General features: G+C 50.4%; 1 protein-coding gene across 2 annotated transcripts in view; it reads left to right on the forward strand.

Annotated features, from left to right (window-relative positions):
• The window catches only part of PTER (phosphotriesterase related), a 62,017-nt gene that overhangs the window by 20,685 nt on the left and 24,507 nt on the right, over positions 1–16,825 (forward strand). Inside the window, exons 2-4 of one of the 2 annotated variants that reach the window (XM_068126642.2) lie at positions 3,615–3,716; positions 4,563–4,793; positions 11,891–12,076. In XM_068126642.2, the coding sequence (XP_067982743.1) occupies positions 4,566–4,793; positions 11,891–12,076 (414 nt within the window). In that variant the 5' untranslated portion in view covers positions 3,615–3,716; positions 4,563–4,565. The remainder of the gene's footprint in view (positions 1–3,614; positions 3,717–4,562; positions 4,794–11,890; positions 12,077–16,825) is intronic. The other variant, XM_068126641.2, reaches the window with a different exon arrangement.

The following is a 16,825-nucleotide window of genomic DNA, read 5'->3' on the forward strand; positions in this document are numbered from 1 at the left end:
GGCCTGTCCCACCCGGGCGCGAGGGCCTCCCAAAGGCTGATCGCCGACAAGTTCGTCTTGCATGGCCTCCGGAAGGCCGTCCGCTGCTGGGCCAGGACGTGCCTCGTGTGCCAGCGCGCCAAGGTGCACCGGCACACCCAGGCCCCGTTGGCCCCGTTCACGGTGCCGGAACGCCGGGTTGACCACGTCCACGTGGACCTGGTGGGACCTCTGCCCCCCTCGCGGGGTTTCACCTACGTCCTCACCATGGTGGACCGCACCACCCGGTGGCCGGAGGCCGTGCCCTTGGCGTCGACAACGGCGGCAGATGTCGCGCAGACTTTCATCGCCACCTGGGTCGCCCGGTTCGGCGCCCCCTCAGACATCTCGTCCGACCACGGCCCCCAGTTCACCTCAGAGCTCTGGGGGGCAGTCGCGCAGGGGCTCGGGGTCCGGCTGCACCGAACCACGGCCTACCACCCCCAGGCTAACGGCCTGTGTGAGCGATTTCACCGCTCATTGAAGGTCGCGCTCCGGGCCACCCTCCGCGACGGCGGCTGGGTCGACAGGCTCCCCTGGGTCCTGCTGGGCCTCCGGACGGCGCCCAAGGAGGACCTGCGTGCATCCGCGGCGGAGTTGGTCTTCGGGCAACCGCTGCGGGTGCCGGGCGAGTTCCTCCCCGACTCCACGGCACCATGGTCCGCGGCACAGCAGCGCTCCGCTCTGCAAGAGACCGCCCAGAGGTTCGCCCCGGTGCCAACGGCATGCCACGGGCACCCACCGACGCACGTCGCCCTGGAGCTTCGCACGGCGGAGTACGTCTTCGTCCGCCACGATGCCCACCGGACACCACTGCGGCCCCCGTACGACGGGCCTTTCCGCGTGCTGGAGACCGGGGCGAAGCACTTCACCCTGGACATCGGCGGTACTCCTGACCGCGTTTCGGTGGACCGCCTCAAGCCGGCCCACCTCGACGTGGACCATCCACCGCCAGTGGCCTGACCCCCACGTCAGGGCCGCCCCCCTGCGGGCGGACCCCCGGCACCGCCCAGCCCCGCCGCCACGCCGCCCCCCGGTCCTGCACCCATCCCAGGGGCAGCCAGGGGCATCCCACCTGGCATCCCTGCACCCCGGACGCCGCCGATCGCCAGGGGGCGCTTTGGCCGGGTCATTCGGCTGCCCCGCAAACTGGCCCTCCAGGTGCGCGGGAATTCTGGGGGGGCGCGTGTGGCGGACACAAAAGCCCACTGGCGTGGTGACATCATTCCGCGCACCAAGTGGGCGGTGACCACGCCCGAGCGGTAGGCGTGGCCTCATGATATACACCGGGCGCGCAGCCCGGAGCGCGCCAGTGTTACAGTGAGCTCCTGAAATAAAGACGCTTATAAGTTACCGCTTGTCCGCTTCCTCATTGCTCGCAAGCAGCGCGCGTAACGCCGCGCTTTAATAGCAAATATGACTATAACACTTTATCCCCATGTCATCTATCTATAATTCCAGTAATCTCTGTCTGTACGTCTGTACGTCTGTACGTTTGTTTGTCTGTGACCGCTGTTTCTCGACAACCACGGGTCCGATATACTTTTAACTTGCCAGGTATATTGCTGGGGACCCGAGGATGTGCCTTTTCAAGGTTTCATATTAATCGGACAATTACTTACCGAGCTATGTCCAAAAAACGATTCAACCAATCAGAGAGCAGCGAACGATCGCGTGTGCCGAACGTGGCGGGCACACTCTACCTCGGATGGCACATTTGACAGCGTATTCATTTATTTCACGTTTGCAAACTATGTTGGCGTTAAACTATGTTTTACAACTAATAAAAACGAATTTGCGATTCATTCGCTTTCCTGCGCGTTTGTGCACGCGATGGCGATTTCTTTACCAAACTCCGGAAGCCGTTCGCTTTGGACCAAACCATTGCATGTAAATAGAGGGGGGGGATTGTCACCACTCGCAAGCCGTTCGCTTTGGACCAAACCATTTCATGTAAATAGAGGGGGGGGGGGATATAATTTTAGATATATATATAGTACGGGCATGCCCTAGTCTATCTATAATTCCAGTAATCTCTGTCTGTACGTTTGTACGTTTGTCTGTGACCGCTGTTTCTCGACAACCACGGGTCCGATATACTTTTAACTTGCCAGGTATATTGCTGGGGACCCGAGGATGTGCCTTTTCAAGGTTTCATATTAATCGGACAATTACTTACCGAGCTATGTCCAAAAAACGATTCAACCAATCAGAGAGCAGCGAACTATCGCGTGTGCCGAACGTGGCGGACACACTCTGCCTCGGATGGCACATTTGAGAGCGTATTCATTTATTTCACGTTTGCAAACTATGTTGGCGCTATGTTGGCGTTAAACGATGTTTTAAAACTAATTAAAACCCCGGGGGGATTGTCACTGTACTCGCAAGCCGTTCGCCGTTCGCTTTGGCGTTGCGAATGGACCAAAACATTTCATGCACCAAACCATTTCATGTAAAGCGTTCGCCGTTCGCTTTGGCGTTGCGAATGAACCAAAACATTTCATGTACCAAACCATTTCATGTAAATAGAGGGGGGGATATAATTTTAGATATAGATATAGTACGGGCATGCCCTAGTCTATCTATAATTCCAGTAATCTCTGTTTGTACGTTTGTACGTTTGTCTGTGACCGCTGTTTCTCGACAACCACGGGTCCGATATACTTTTAACTTGCCAGGTATATTGCTGGGGACCCGAGGATGTGCCTTTTCAAGGTTTCATATTAATCGGACAATTACTTACCGAGCTATGTCCAAAAAACGATTCAACCAATCAGAGAGCAGCGAACTATCGCGTGTGCCGAACGTGGCGGACACACTCTGCCTCGGATGGCACATTTGAGAGCGTATTCATTTATTTCACGTTTGCAAACTATGTTGGCGCTATGTTGGCGTTAAACTATGTTTTAAAACTAATAAAAACCCCGGGGGGATTGTCACTGTACTCGCAAGCCGTTCGCCGTTCGCTTTGGCGTTGCGAATGGACCAAAACATTTCATGCACCAAACCATTTCATGAAAGCGTTCGCCGTTCGCTTTGGCGTTGCGAATGAACCAAAACATTTCATGAGCCAAACCATTTCATGTAAATAGAGGGGGGGATATAATTTTAGATATAGATATAGTACGGGCATGCCCTAGTGAATACAAAGTTAATGGATTGAAGCGGAGTATGTATGGTTCATGATCAATGATGAGCGGTGTTCGGCACTAATATTAATAACCGAGGAAGTAAGGAATTGGACCTCTGTTTTTTTAATCGTAATATAATTTTCGAAATAATGATAACGTAACGTTAATATTATAGTAAATCTAATCATAACACTAATCCCTTCGTAGTGACTGCAAACTTACTGGAAGTTAAAATATATCATCTTCTACATATTAAAGTAGCGGCAGTTTTGTGTCCGTTACGTCATTATGTCTATGATGTCATTACTACGGATGACTCCACCGACCGATATTTTAATTTACTATTTGGCCCACACCCGCTCACTACGGGAGCTGCAGAAACGGTCATTCCTCTTTGGGGTATATAGATTACAGTCGATCGAAGGTCGGGCCTCAAGAACATTGGGTGTGTGTTCATTTCCTCAGGTTCTTGTGGAGAGATCTCCAAGTGGTTTAAGCATTCGAGCAAGCACTCCATTCAAAAACCTTAAGGAACGGCTGGCTTGGCAATCGCTTGCTAGCTGCTTGGTAAATGAGCACACCTCCAACCCTTGTGGGGTATATAGATTACAGTAGATCTTCGCTCAGTTCTGTAAGTAAAACTTACCTCATGGATGTCGGGATTCCTCCAAACTTCTTTGTTTAATGTTATAAACAGCATTAGCGACTGTTTAAAAAGCTAATCAGGTGTGTTTGTGGTTTATAATATTTTACAAGCCCGGCTACGCCGCTGTCAGACTTCTGGTCTTGTTTGTAGACAAGAGATGTATAGTTAGACAAGATGGATACAGAAGCAAACTTCCAGGATGGAAAACTGGCAAGAAGGAGGGTTTGAGGGTTGAGGAGGGAGGGAAGGGAGGAGTTAATGTGGGTATAAGAGATCATGGTTTAGCGTGGGGGATGACGAGATGGTGGTTGAACAGCCGTCTTGAAGACTTTCAGGGAGGAATGAGATTGAAGACAATGTGGAAATTGGTTCCACAGGCAAGAAAAAAAGGGGAACAAATGAGTGGAGGTGAGCAGTTATCCTGGATTTTGGGAGTATCACTAGAAGTGGGTAGATGTTGGACCATGTGAGCCCTGCAAACACCTCGAGGTAGGGGGGGCCTGGGGACAAAGCACGTTAGGAGTAGAGGAAGCAAGACCAGAAAGGACGCGGTAGAAGACCATAATGTTTATGTTTGGGTACTGGCATGATTAATGTATACTGTCGTAGTGTAGTTTACATCTAGGACCTGTCGGGTGTTCTTATCGTGTAGTAGGCATACACCATTAATCACATCACCATATGCCAATCTGAAATTGTAATTAATCATTGTACTGTGGTTATCCTGTTATTTTGAATCTAAGACGCACCTGTTTATTTATGTGCAGGTCATGAGTGTACAAACAGTGCTGGGTGCTATCGCGCCAGACCAGCTGGGCATTACGCTTCCACATGAACACATTTGCATCGATGCTTCTCTCCTTCGTTGTCCGGATTCCTCGGGCGAGGACCGAGGAAATGCACCGTTTGACTGGTGTAACCTACACTGGATCCAGCAACATCCATTTGGCCACAGAAGTAACCTCGAGCTGTACAAAGAAATGGACACCATCAAAGAGGTACCCTCATGCCACCGAGTTCCATGTTCTTTATCCTAAACACTAAACAGGGTGTTTCTAAATTCTGGAATCATGGGAAATCGTTTGTTTTTTTTGAGACGATACCCTTGAGATGGATATGTAGGACATTGTGGACCGATATAATTACCACAAGTAGACCAGATTTAATGCCACGACATTTTCGGGGACACCTGAAATCGGTGCTTTATAAATCACGAGACCACGTACTATCGAAGGTCTAAAGAAGTTAAAAAAAAGTTAAAAAACATGAATGTGATAAAATCGGTGTCAATGTTAATAGACGTTCAAAGAAATTAGAAGGGCACTCGGTAGAGCGCATGCCTCCGCCACAACCTGAACCAAAATCTAATCGGCTTATTGTTGAGACCTAACCAACTCATCGATGTACCAAGTTTTGTCATGATTTGTCCACAACCTTTTAAAATATCCGCTATATGTATATCGTTTTTTGCCCTATCTAATGGTGAAGAAACGCTTGTAAATTTAAAGAAACTCTCGTATCCGGATCTCGATCTTCACCAACATAGAATTAATTTTTCCTTGTCACACACCCAACCTGTCCACCAAGTTTCATCTGAGGGAGTCCACAACGTTTTGAGATATTGTGCTTTATATCGGTGTTGGCCACATCTCTCAATGGAGAAGCATCACTTAAAAAAAATTGTAGTATCCAGATGCTGATCTTTACCAAAATCTAATCATTTCTTCCTTGTCAAACACTGAACCTGTCCACCAAATTTCATCCAAATACATCTACAACTTTTTGAGATATCCTGCTCACAGACAAAGAATGGCTTAGCGGTTGGGGTGCCGGCTTGGGATCCTAGGATCCTGGGTTCGAATCCCGGTCGATCGCTGAATTAACGCCAGGGGGGTTGACTCAGCCTGTCATCCTTCCGAGGTCGGCAAATTTGAGTACCAGCTTGCTGGGATGAATGATCCCGGTGTGTACCCCGGCTTAGAATAGGTACACCGTGTCCCTGCGCATCGAAGAGCGTGACCAAGGGTTGGCATCAGGAAGGGCATCTGGCCATAAAAACATTGCCTCAAACAGGGAACCATGATTGGCATGGGGCCCGCAAGGCTAACCCCCGCTCTAGCGGGGAAAATGGCCTTAAAACGATCATTCATTCATTCATTCATTCATTCAGACAAAGAAACAAACAAGAAATATGTCGTGCATAACACGATACTATGTTGATCGTTTGGCCAAAGTTGACCTCAAAAATAAGTTGTGGTTGAATTCAGTGTTCAGATATACAAATCCTCTTAAAATTTCAAGTAAATTGGATGAAAATTGAGGATTTTTGAAATTTGGCGTATGTTGACCGAAAATATAATTGGTGATTGAATTCAGTGACCAGATATATAAATCCTCTTCAAATTTCAAGTCAATCGGATGAAAATTGAGAATTTTAAAAATTCCAGCTTCAGTTTTTTTTTGTTTGTTTGTTTGTTTGTTTTTGTATACTGAATCGAGACTCGTGAAAGAGCTAACATTTATTTCACAAACAAATCAACCAGACAAACAAAATATATAAAAAGAGGGAGCGGAAGACAAGATGGGGAGAGAAGGGGAAGCACACAAACACAACATTTGAGAGCAGGGAGAAGTGTGGGAGGAAGAGGGCTTGGGGGGAGGAGGCGTGGGAAGGGGGGGGGGGGGGAGAGGTATAAAACACAAGGGGACCAAAGACTTCCAGGACAGAAGTTGGTATTTCAAAAAAAAAAAAAAAAAAGTGGGTGAAATTAGCTGGGGTAGAAAAGATCAAGGTTTTGGATGGGGGAAGATAAGAGATGGTGGTGAACAGCTGTTTTAAAGACCTGGAGGGAGGAGTGGGATTGAAGAGAGTGAGGGAGTTTGTTCCAGAGGCGGGAGAAAAGAGGAATGAAGGAGTGAAGGTGAGCAGAGAGTCTTGATTTTGGCAGTTTGACCATAAGAGGGTTGCAGGCAGATCTTGTGCGACCTGTAGGAATATTTGGGGGACAGAGCCCAGAGAGAGCTGCGGGGGGGGGGGGGGGGCAAGGACAGAGAGGAGTCGGTAGAAGACGGAAAGACCACCAACCTGCCTGCGGTGAGTGAGTGAGAGGCCCTTGGAGTTAGCTTCATCGCGGGAGATTCCAATGATTCTGAACGCTTTGGTTTCAACAGCGTGAAGACGAGCTAGGTGTGAGGCAGGAGCACCAGACCAGAGGGGAGAGCAGTATTCCATAGAGCTGCGGATGAAAGCCTTGTAAGTGGTGAGGAGCTCAGCTGTACCAAGGAAGGACTTCGCACGACGGAGGATGCCCAGTCGGCGACTGGCTTTGGAGGCCAGATTTGAAATGTGGTTTTCCCAGGAAAGATCATGGCAGATAGTGAGACCCAAAAGTTTGAGTGACAGAACTTCTTGGAGAGGATTATTCAGAAAGTGGATGGGAGGGTTTTCCAGTCGGTCTTTTCGGAGAGACATCGTAAGAGTGTGAGATTTGTCAGGATTGAAAGACATGTTCCACTTGTTTGCCCAGTCTGTGATTGTGTCCAGGTCTGCAGAGAGTGAGGAGGCTGCTGACTGCCGATCTGAGGGATGAGGAATGGAGCGACAGAGAGTAGAGTCGTCAGCAAAGAGATGGAGAGGATTTTCAAGAGAGTCAGAGAGATCATTGATGAAGACCAGAAAAAGCACAGGGCCCAGAACACTGCCTTGGGGAACTCCAGCCTGAACAGGAAGAGGAGATGAGAGAAACCCATTCAGGGCAACACGTTGACTACGACTAGAGAGGAAGTCCGCCAGCCATGCTTGGAGATTTCCATGGATACCAAAGGAGGGGAGTTTGGTGAGCAGAGCGGGGTGCCAGACCGTATCGAAGGCACGTGAAATGTCAAGGGAGACAGCTCTAATTTCCTGTTTGGCGTTGAGGACCTCCATCCATTGTTGAGAAAGCAGAAGCAGCATGTCCAGAGTAGAGTGACCAGGTCTGAAACCAAATTGATGGTCAGAGATCAAGCCATTGGAGAAGAGGAAAGACCTTTGGCCTACGTTGACCTTTTGCTCTATGTTGACCTGAAAAAGAATTGGTGGTTGAATTCAGTGTCCAGATATGCAAATCCGATTAAAATTTCAAGTAAATTGGATGAAAATTGAGGATTTTAGAAATTAGGCCTATGTTGACCTTTTGGCCCATGTTGACCTAAAATATATTTGGTGATTGAATTGAGTGACCAAATATATAAATCCTCTTCAAATTTCAAGTCAATTGGATGAAAATTGAGGATATTAGAAATTCCACTTTGTCATTGACCTTTGGCCTATGTTGACCTTTTGGCCTACTTGACCTGAAAAATAATTGGTGGTTGAATTCAGTGTCCAGATATGCAAATCCTCTTAAAATTTCAAGTAAATTGGATGAAAATTGAGAATTTTAGAAATACCAGCCTCAGTTGTTGACCTTTGGCCGATGTTGACCTTTTGCTCTATGTTGACCTGAAAAATCATTGGTGGTTGAATTCAGTGACCTAATATGTAAATCATCTTCAAATTTCAAGTCAATTGGATGAAAATTCAGGATATTAGAAATGCCCCCACAGTTGTCGACCTTTGGCCTATGTTGACCTTTTAGCTTATGTTGACCTCAAAAATCATTTGTCGTTGAATTGAGTGACCTGATATGCAAATCCACTTCGAATTTCAAGTCAATCGGATGAAAATTGAGGATTTTAGAAATTTGACAGTTGTGTTAATACCAACCACCTTTGGCCTATGTTGACCATTTTACCTCAAAATCAATAGGCTTCTTCCTAATGACCAACTCTACCATTTGGTGAAGTTTCGTAAAGATCGGTTTAAAATTATGAGCTGTAGGCGAATGACATACAAACAGACAGAATAACACACAAGACCAACCAATATGCTACTTGAAAAATCTTTGATTTTCGCAAGTAACAAACAGGTAATAATAAACAGGTAATAAACAGGTAACAAACAGGTAACCTTCGGTGGCGGAGGTAATAATTGGCATGTGTATGCATGTCAGTGGCTCACAATTTGAGCAATTATTGTAATGAAATTGCGAGTTCACGAGTAAGCGGTATTCAATGACGAAGGACGGACTATCAAGTCGATCGTCACGATAGTCACGATCATCGACGATTGATGCATCAAATCAGGACCATAATCAGTTATGAGGTTAGTTAGCCACACAATACCGAAAATTCGGTTCGATTCCGACAACTTTTAAAATTTGACCTTTGTGACCTTCAAATGTCAAATGTCGAAGGTTCTGAAATTTGTTGGAAAACTTGTATTTCATGATGTATGTGATAATATAAGATCATGTACGACATTTCACCCTACCAGGAAGCGAACAATGTAATAAAACCATCAAAAATCGACTTTTCTAAATTTTGTGACCTTGTGACCTTGACCTTGGGGGCGAAAAGGAAAAATTGAGCTCCGTGGGGCTAGACACATGACATTGGCCTAACCAAATATCGAAACCCCTGTCAGATTCCACCAAACCCCTCGGAGAAGATGTAGCTTGAACTCGATTACCCCCTAAAAAGACATCTTTTTCGGGCGTGGCTCCGCCCACAATGGGCGCAATACGCCCACTCCAGGCAGGACACAACTAGCTCATGATATCAACCTACCACCCAAGTTTCATCAAGATCTGACGATATCATCGGGTAGTTATGCTGCGGACAGACAGACAGACAGACAGAGAGACAGACAGACGCACACCCATGACGAATATAGTGGTCACTTGATAACTCGCGAACCAATATCCCTGTGATTACAGACTTTAGAAACACCCTGGGGTTCCATTACCAATCAGCTTGTTACCCTCGCCTGAGGAGAGGGTATTGCATTTGAGTCTGTTTGTAACTTGAAAAAAAAAAAAAAATTAACAAGTATTTTCATCACTCGTGTGTGTGTGTGTGTGTGTGTGTGTGTGTGTGTGTGTGTGTGTGTGTGTGTGTGTGTGTGTGTGTGTGTGTGTGTGTGTGTGTGTGTCTGCTCACTTATGTCTGCCTACAGGTCACAATTTCAAACCGATCTGCACGAAACTTTCCAAATGGTGAAGTTTGCAGTCCGACAAAATCCTATATTTTTTTGAGGTCAAAAGGTCAACCTAGGCCTAAGGTCAACCACCTTTTTTCAAATTTCTAAAAACCTCAATTTTCATCCGATTTACTTGAAATTTGAATAGGATTTACATATCAGCGAACTGCATTCAACCACCAACTATTTTGGAGATCAACATAGGCCAAAAGGTCAACAACCATTTCAAATTTCTAAAATCTTCAATTTCCATCCGATTGACTTGGAATTTGAATGGGATTTACATATCAGCGGACTGAATAAAACCACCAAATATTTTTGAGATCAACATAGGCCAAAAGGTCAACATAGGCCAAAGGTCAACCACTTTTTTTCAAAGATCTAAAATCCTCAATTTTAATCCGATTGACTTAATTTGAAGAAGATTTGCATATCAGGTCACATAATTCAACCACCAATTATAAATTTGTGAAGTCAAAAGGATGCTCTACCGAGTGCCACGCTACTTTGTTCTGTTTTGCCAAGTGTCGCCCTATGAGTGATTTTTCACTCTGTCTTTTCACTCTTTTCACTTTCTTTCACTTTTCACTCTTTTCACTTTCACTCTTTTCACTCTGTCTGTCTGTCTGTTTGTCCACACAGAATAAATATGATTTTCTCTGCAACCGTTGGTCCAATTGTCAGGAAATTTTCACCACAGGTGCAACTCCACCTGTATGATTTTTAAATGATAATTATGACGTCACATGTCACGTGGTATGGGCGCCATCTTGGAAAACCCGACAAAAATTTGCACCTCTATATCTCCGAAAGCGCTGCATAGACAAACATTGAGACATGTCTCATTGTAAAGAACTCTTCATGGGAAATAAAATATGTTAATTATGATGTCATAGGTGTCTCCATTATGACGTCATAATTCGACAAGTACAAAACTTCATCCGACAAAGATGAAATTTCTTGAGCATCATCAAGGGATAAATAGGTGGAGAAAAAAAAAAGGACCATCTGTCACGTCTTTCGGCCGCCATATTTATTTTAACACAAATACCTTAAAAACCACTGAAAACACATCCTGGTGAGGGTCTGCAATCTCTGATTGCTCTATCTAGTTATCGTTTGCAAAGTTCCTTATCATCTGTTTCGACGGAGTGCTAGCTTGAGTGCTTAAGCTACTTGGCGAGAGCTCCACAAGCCGCTTGGTAGGTGGGACACATCCTCGTGAAGATCATGCATTCTTGTGTTTAATTTAAACTTAAGCCTCAGCCGAGTGTCTTACGGGGGGATGCAGAGGTAGCGCACTTACCTTCGAGCTGTCTATTTTGGGTTTGATTCTCGACCCGACTAGAAATTGTCCGCTTATCGCTCAACAGGCAGGTCGTCGCATCACAAAGTGCATCGTCCTTTGGATGGATGTTAGGCCTGGTGTTTCATCCTCTAGCATTAGTTGGTGGATGTTGGAAGATCCGACGGCGTCTTTCACAAAAAGTAGGTGAGTTATCGCCAGCATCCTGAAAAAAATACAAATTCTTACCAAAATCACTTTTGGTCCAACGTCAGCCCTGGCCTGCCGATTCATGAAAGACTAGGGCCAAAACTGTTCTCTGGCCGACACCACAAGAAGGTGGGAATCATTGAGGCTGTCAAGTAAGTAGTTGTAGTAAAGTATTCAACAGGTGCATAAAACACAGCCAACCCACCCCACTCCCTCAAATCCACCTTTACTCCCAACCGCTCTCCATAAAAACAGAATAGTGAAGAAAGCTGTCACTGATCAATCAAAGACTTAATATGTAGAAGACGTTTTGTCCACAACCTGCAAACATCTTCAGGCCTTATTGTCCTAGCTCTTCATTTTTTATAATCTAAAAATATATATTTATGATTTTGTTTAAATAATCAGCTACTTGGGAGTGATCAAGGAAGTCAACCAGACCAGCTCATGGTCCACCTTTTCAAAAGTACATTCAGAGAGATTTCAAAATGGAACCTCCACAATAGGACAAGTTAATTCGCTGTGAATATGTTTTGCAGGAATTGTGTTCTTTCCGTAAGGCTGGAGGTGGAACGCTGGTTGAAAATTCTTCAATCGGATTGCAACGTAATGTGAAAGTCCTACGGCAGCTTTCACTTGACTCTGGAGTGAACATTGTTTGTGGAACAGGCTTCTACGTGGACTCGTCTCATTCAAAGGAAACAAGAAACATGTCAGAAGAACAGGTGCCCCCTCCTAATATAAACTATTTTTTATTCTTATTGTTGAGAGGATTCAAGGATGGATTGTGGAATTTAAAAGAAATAAGTTGTTTTTAATTGAAATATTATATATAATATTTAAAGGTCAAAGGTCGAAGATTCTGAAATTTGTTGGAAAACTTGTATTTCATGATGTATGTGATAATATAAGATCATGAACGACATGATCGACATACTATATGTATATATATATATTTATATATATATATATATATATATATATATATATATATATATATATATATATATATATATATATATATATACAGTCACGTGAAAAAGTAAGTACACCCCATGTAAAGTTTTGACTTTTTCAACATATTTCAAAAACAGCTATTTGATCTTCATTTCAACAATATTGACAGATAAAGGTGATATTGAAGTGTGGTGCTGCGCACACACAACTTGCTTGCCAAAGAGGTAGGCCACAACGCGTTTGTTAAAACAAAAGAGTCTTTATTTCGAAAGCTCGAACTGCAGCACTGAGCGGGATCGAGGTTAGAGCCCGCATATACGTATGTGCCGAGGCCACGCCTAGTCCCCGGGCGTGGCCGATCGGTCGAAGGGCGGGGCATGTGCCATCGGTCCCCACCTGGGCGCTCATGCCACCCACTGGTGCGCGGAATTATTACCCATTGTGCCCACCACACGCGCCCCTCCAGAATTCCCGCGCACCTGAAGGGTGAGTTTGTGGGGAAGCCGGATGACCCGGCCGAAACGCCCCCTGGCGATGGGTGCAGGGCTGGGGGATAGCGGGCCGGTGGAGCTGGGGGGTGCCGGGGTCCGACCGCTGGGGGGCGGCCTCGACGCGGAGGCAGAGCTGCTGTCGGGGGTGCCGGGGGTCCGACCGCCGGGTGGCGGCCTTGACGCGGAGGCAGAGCTGCTGGCGGGGGGTGGTCCGGATCGAGGTGGGCCGGCTTGAGGCGGTCCACGGAAATGCGATCCGGGGCACCGCCGATGTCGATCGTGAAAAATTTGTCCCCGGTCTCCAGCACGCGGAAGGGCCCGTCGTACGGGGGCTGTAGCGGTGCCCGGTGGGCGTCGTGCCGGATGAACACGTACTTTGCCGTGCAAAGCTCCGGGGCGACGTGGGAAGGCGGGCAACCGTGGTGTGCCGTTGGCACCGGGGCGAACCTCCGGGCGGTCTCCTGAAGGGCGGAACGCTGTTGCGCCGTGGACCAAGGAGCCGTGGAGTCGGGAATAACGGCCTTCGTTGGTGGATGCCGACCGTACCGACCATGGTGCCGACCATGGCGCAAGGGGGTGAGGAGGTACCCACAGTGGTTGCCCGAAGACCAGCTCCGCCGAGGACGCATGCAAGTCGTCCTTGGGCGCCGTCCTGAGGCCCAGCAGGACCCAGGGGAGTCTGTCGACCCAGCCGCCGTCGCGGAGGCTGGCCCAGAGCGCGGCCTTCATGGAGCGATGAAAGCACTCGCACAGGCCATTGGCCTGGGGGTGGTAGGCCGTGGTTCGGTGTAGTTTCACCCAGAGCCCTTGCGCCACCACGGCCCAGAGCTCCGAGGTGAACTGGGGGCCGCGGTCGGACGAGATGTCCGAGGGGGCACCGAACCGGGCAACCCAAGTGGCGATAAAGGCTTACGCCACCTCAGCCGCAGACGTCGCCGCCAATGGGACGGCCTCCGGCCACCGTGTGGTGCGGTCGACCATGGTGAGGAGGTGAGTGAACCCTCGCGAGGGGGGCAGAGGTCCCACCAAGTCGACGTGCACGTGGTCGAACCGCTGCTCGGGCACCGTAAACCGGGCCAACGGTGCCTGGGTGTGGCAGTGGACCTTTGCGCGCTGGCACGCGAGGCACGTCCTGGCCCAGTCGCGGACGTCCTTCCTGAGGCCATGCCAGACGAACTTCGCCCCGACGAGTTTCTGGGATGCCTTCGTGCCAGGGTGCGACAGGCCGTGGATGGCATCGAACACTGGGCGCCACCAGCCAGCGGGCACGATGGGGCGAGGCCGGCCGAGGGAGACGTCGCATAGGTGGGCCGTGCCCGCGGCGTCGAACGGCACCTCGGTGATGCTGAGGCCCGTGACGGCGGTCCGCAAGGCCTGGACGCCGGGGTCGGCGGTCTGGGCCTCCGCCATCCGGGCATAGTCGACCCCGAGGTGGACCGCGTGCACGACGGACCGGGAAAGGCAATCCGCCACCGGGTTGTCCTTACCCGCCACGTGACGGATGTCCGTCGTGTACTCGGACACGGCAGAGAGGTGGCGCTGCTGCCGTGCCCACCATGGCTCGGCGACCTTGGCCATCGCGAACACAAGGGGCTTGTGGTCAACGAAGGCCGTGAACGGGCGGCCCTCCAGCAGGTGGTGGAAGTGTCGGACCGCCAGGTGGAGCCCGAGCAACTCGCGGTCGAAGGGGCTATAGCGGCGTTCGTGCGGGCGAAGCTGCCGGCTAAAAAACGCCAGCGGTTGCCAAGCACCACGCACCCATTGCTCGTGCCCCGCGCCCACCGCGTAGTCCGACGCGTTGGTGGTGAGGGCGATCGGTGCATCGGGCGCCGGGTGTGCCAGCATGGTGGCATCGGCCAGAGCCAGCTTTGCGCCCACGAACGCCGCGGCCATCGGCTCCGACCATGCGATGTCACCTTTGCCCGGCTTGCCCCGAAGGGCCACGTGCAAGGGGCGGAGGAGCCGGGCGACGTGGGGCACGAAGCGGTGGTAAAAGTTTACCATGCCCAGGAACTCCTGGAGCCCCTTGATCATGCGGGGCCGCGAGAAATCCCTGACCGCCTCCACCTTGGCCCGTAAAGGGACGGCCCCGTGCTCGGTGATGCGGTGCCCCAAGAAGTCGATGGTGGTGATGCCGAAACGGCACTTGGCGGGGTTGATGATTAGGCCATGCTGGCCCAGGCGTTCGAAAAGCGTGCGGAGGTGGAGCAGGTGCTCCTCCCGGGACGCGCTCGCGACTAGGATGTCGTCTAGGTAGACAAACAGGAAAGGTAAGTCGCGCAAGACGCTATCCATAAGCCGCTGGAACGCCTGGGCCGCATTCTTCAACCCGAAGGGCATCCTTAAGAATTCGAAGATGCCGAAAGGGGTGATGACGGCCGTCTTCGGGACGTCGTCCGTTTGGACGGGGACCTGCTGGTAGCCCCGGATGAGGTCCACCTTAGAAAACACGGTCGTGTTGGCCAACCGGGCGGAAAAGTCCTGAATGTGTGGGACCGGGTAGCGGTCGGGGGTGGTGGCATCATTGAGCCGGTGGTAGTCCCCACACGGCCGCCATCCCCTGCCGGGCTTCGGCACAATGTGCAGCGGAGAAGCCCAAGCGCTGTTGGAGTGCCGTACGATCCCCAGCCGCTCCAGCGTGGCGAACCCCGCTTTTGCCACGGCGAGCTTCGTGGGCTCGAGTCGGCGTGCCCGGGCATAGACCGGCGGCCCGACCGTGGGGATGTGGTGCTCCACCCCGTGTTTAACGACCACCGCTGAGAAGGTGGGCCACGTGAGGGCCGGGAAACTGGCGAGGAGGTGGGTAAAGTCGTCCGCTGCCGGAAGCGTGCAAACTAAACTCGCCGGGACGGAACCTTCCAGCAAGCCGCTTGGCAAGCCGCTCGGTGAGCCGCTCAACGAGCCGCTCAGCGAACAAGCGAGCGAGCTAAAGGTTTCGGCCTGGACGAGCTGTCTGCGCTTCACGTCGACCAACAACCCATTCGCACATAGGAAGTCCGCACCGAGCAATGCCATTGGCATGCTGGCGGTCATGAACGACCATTGAAAGCGCTGCCCTCCGAACCGCAGGGAGAGGCAGCGCTTCCCGAAGGTGCGGATGGGTGTACTGTTGGCGGCAAGCAACGCGGGGCCCCGGCCCGCGGTTCGCTTGTCGGACGTGGAGGCGGGGATGACGCTTACCTGCGCTCCTGTATCGCAGAGGAAACGGCACCCGGACAAGGTGTCCATAATGAACAGGAGGCTGCCGGAATGGCCGACGCTCAGGGCCACTAATGAGCGCCGGCCCGGTCGTTTCCCGACTTGTCAAAAGAGCATGGCGGGCGACACGTCTTAGCCTTGTGGCCGAACCTGGTGTGGTAATAGCACCAGGTTTGCGGCGGTGGCCGCGGCGGCCGTGGTGTTCTCGGCGGCGGTGGTGCTGGGCGGGGCGTGGCAGCGGCCACGAGGGACGCTGTAGCCTCTGCCCCGGGATCCACGACGGCAGCACCGTAACTCGAACGCGTGTCGCAAGCCGCGAAAAACTTGTCGGCCTCTACGGCCAGGGCGCGAGGTTCCTTTATTTTGGAACCGGCCAGCGCGAGGCGTACCTGTAGAGGTAGCTGGCATAGGAAAAGCACCGGGAATAAGAAATCCGGGGCTTGGTCACCCAGCAGCGACAGCATAAAATCCATCCGCACGGATGGTCATGTGTCGCCGAGTTCGGGAAGGTCCAGGAGGCGGTCGGCCCGTTCGATCTCCGTGAGGCCGAACGTGGCAATGAGGAGACGTTTGAGCGCCTCGTACTTGTGGTCGACCAGCGGGTGCCGCAGGATGGACACGACTCGGGCGGCAGTGCCGGGCCCGAGGGGGGCGACCACGTGGTAGTAACGGGTCTCGTCCGCCGTTATGCCTCAAAGCTGAAATTGAGCTTCGGCCTGCACGAACCACACGTCGGCCTGTGCTTCCCAAAACTCTGGGAGTTTTACTGCGACGGCGTTGGTGGCCATGGCGCGTTCAGTGGTCAGCAACGGCTGTACCAATTGGGGT

This window comes from Myxine glutinosa, chromosome 10 (genome assembly GCF_964187855.1).
Source record: "Myxine glutinosa chromosome 10, kmMyxGlut1.1, whole genome shotgun sequence".
NCBI classification, from domain to species: domain Eukaryota; kingdom Metazoa; phylum Chordata; class Myxini; order Myxiniformes; family Myxinidae; genus Myxine; species Myxine glutinosa.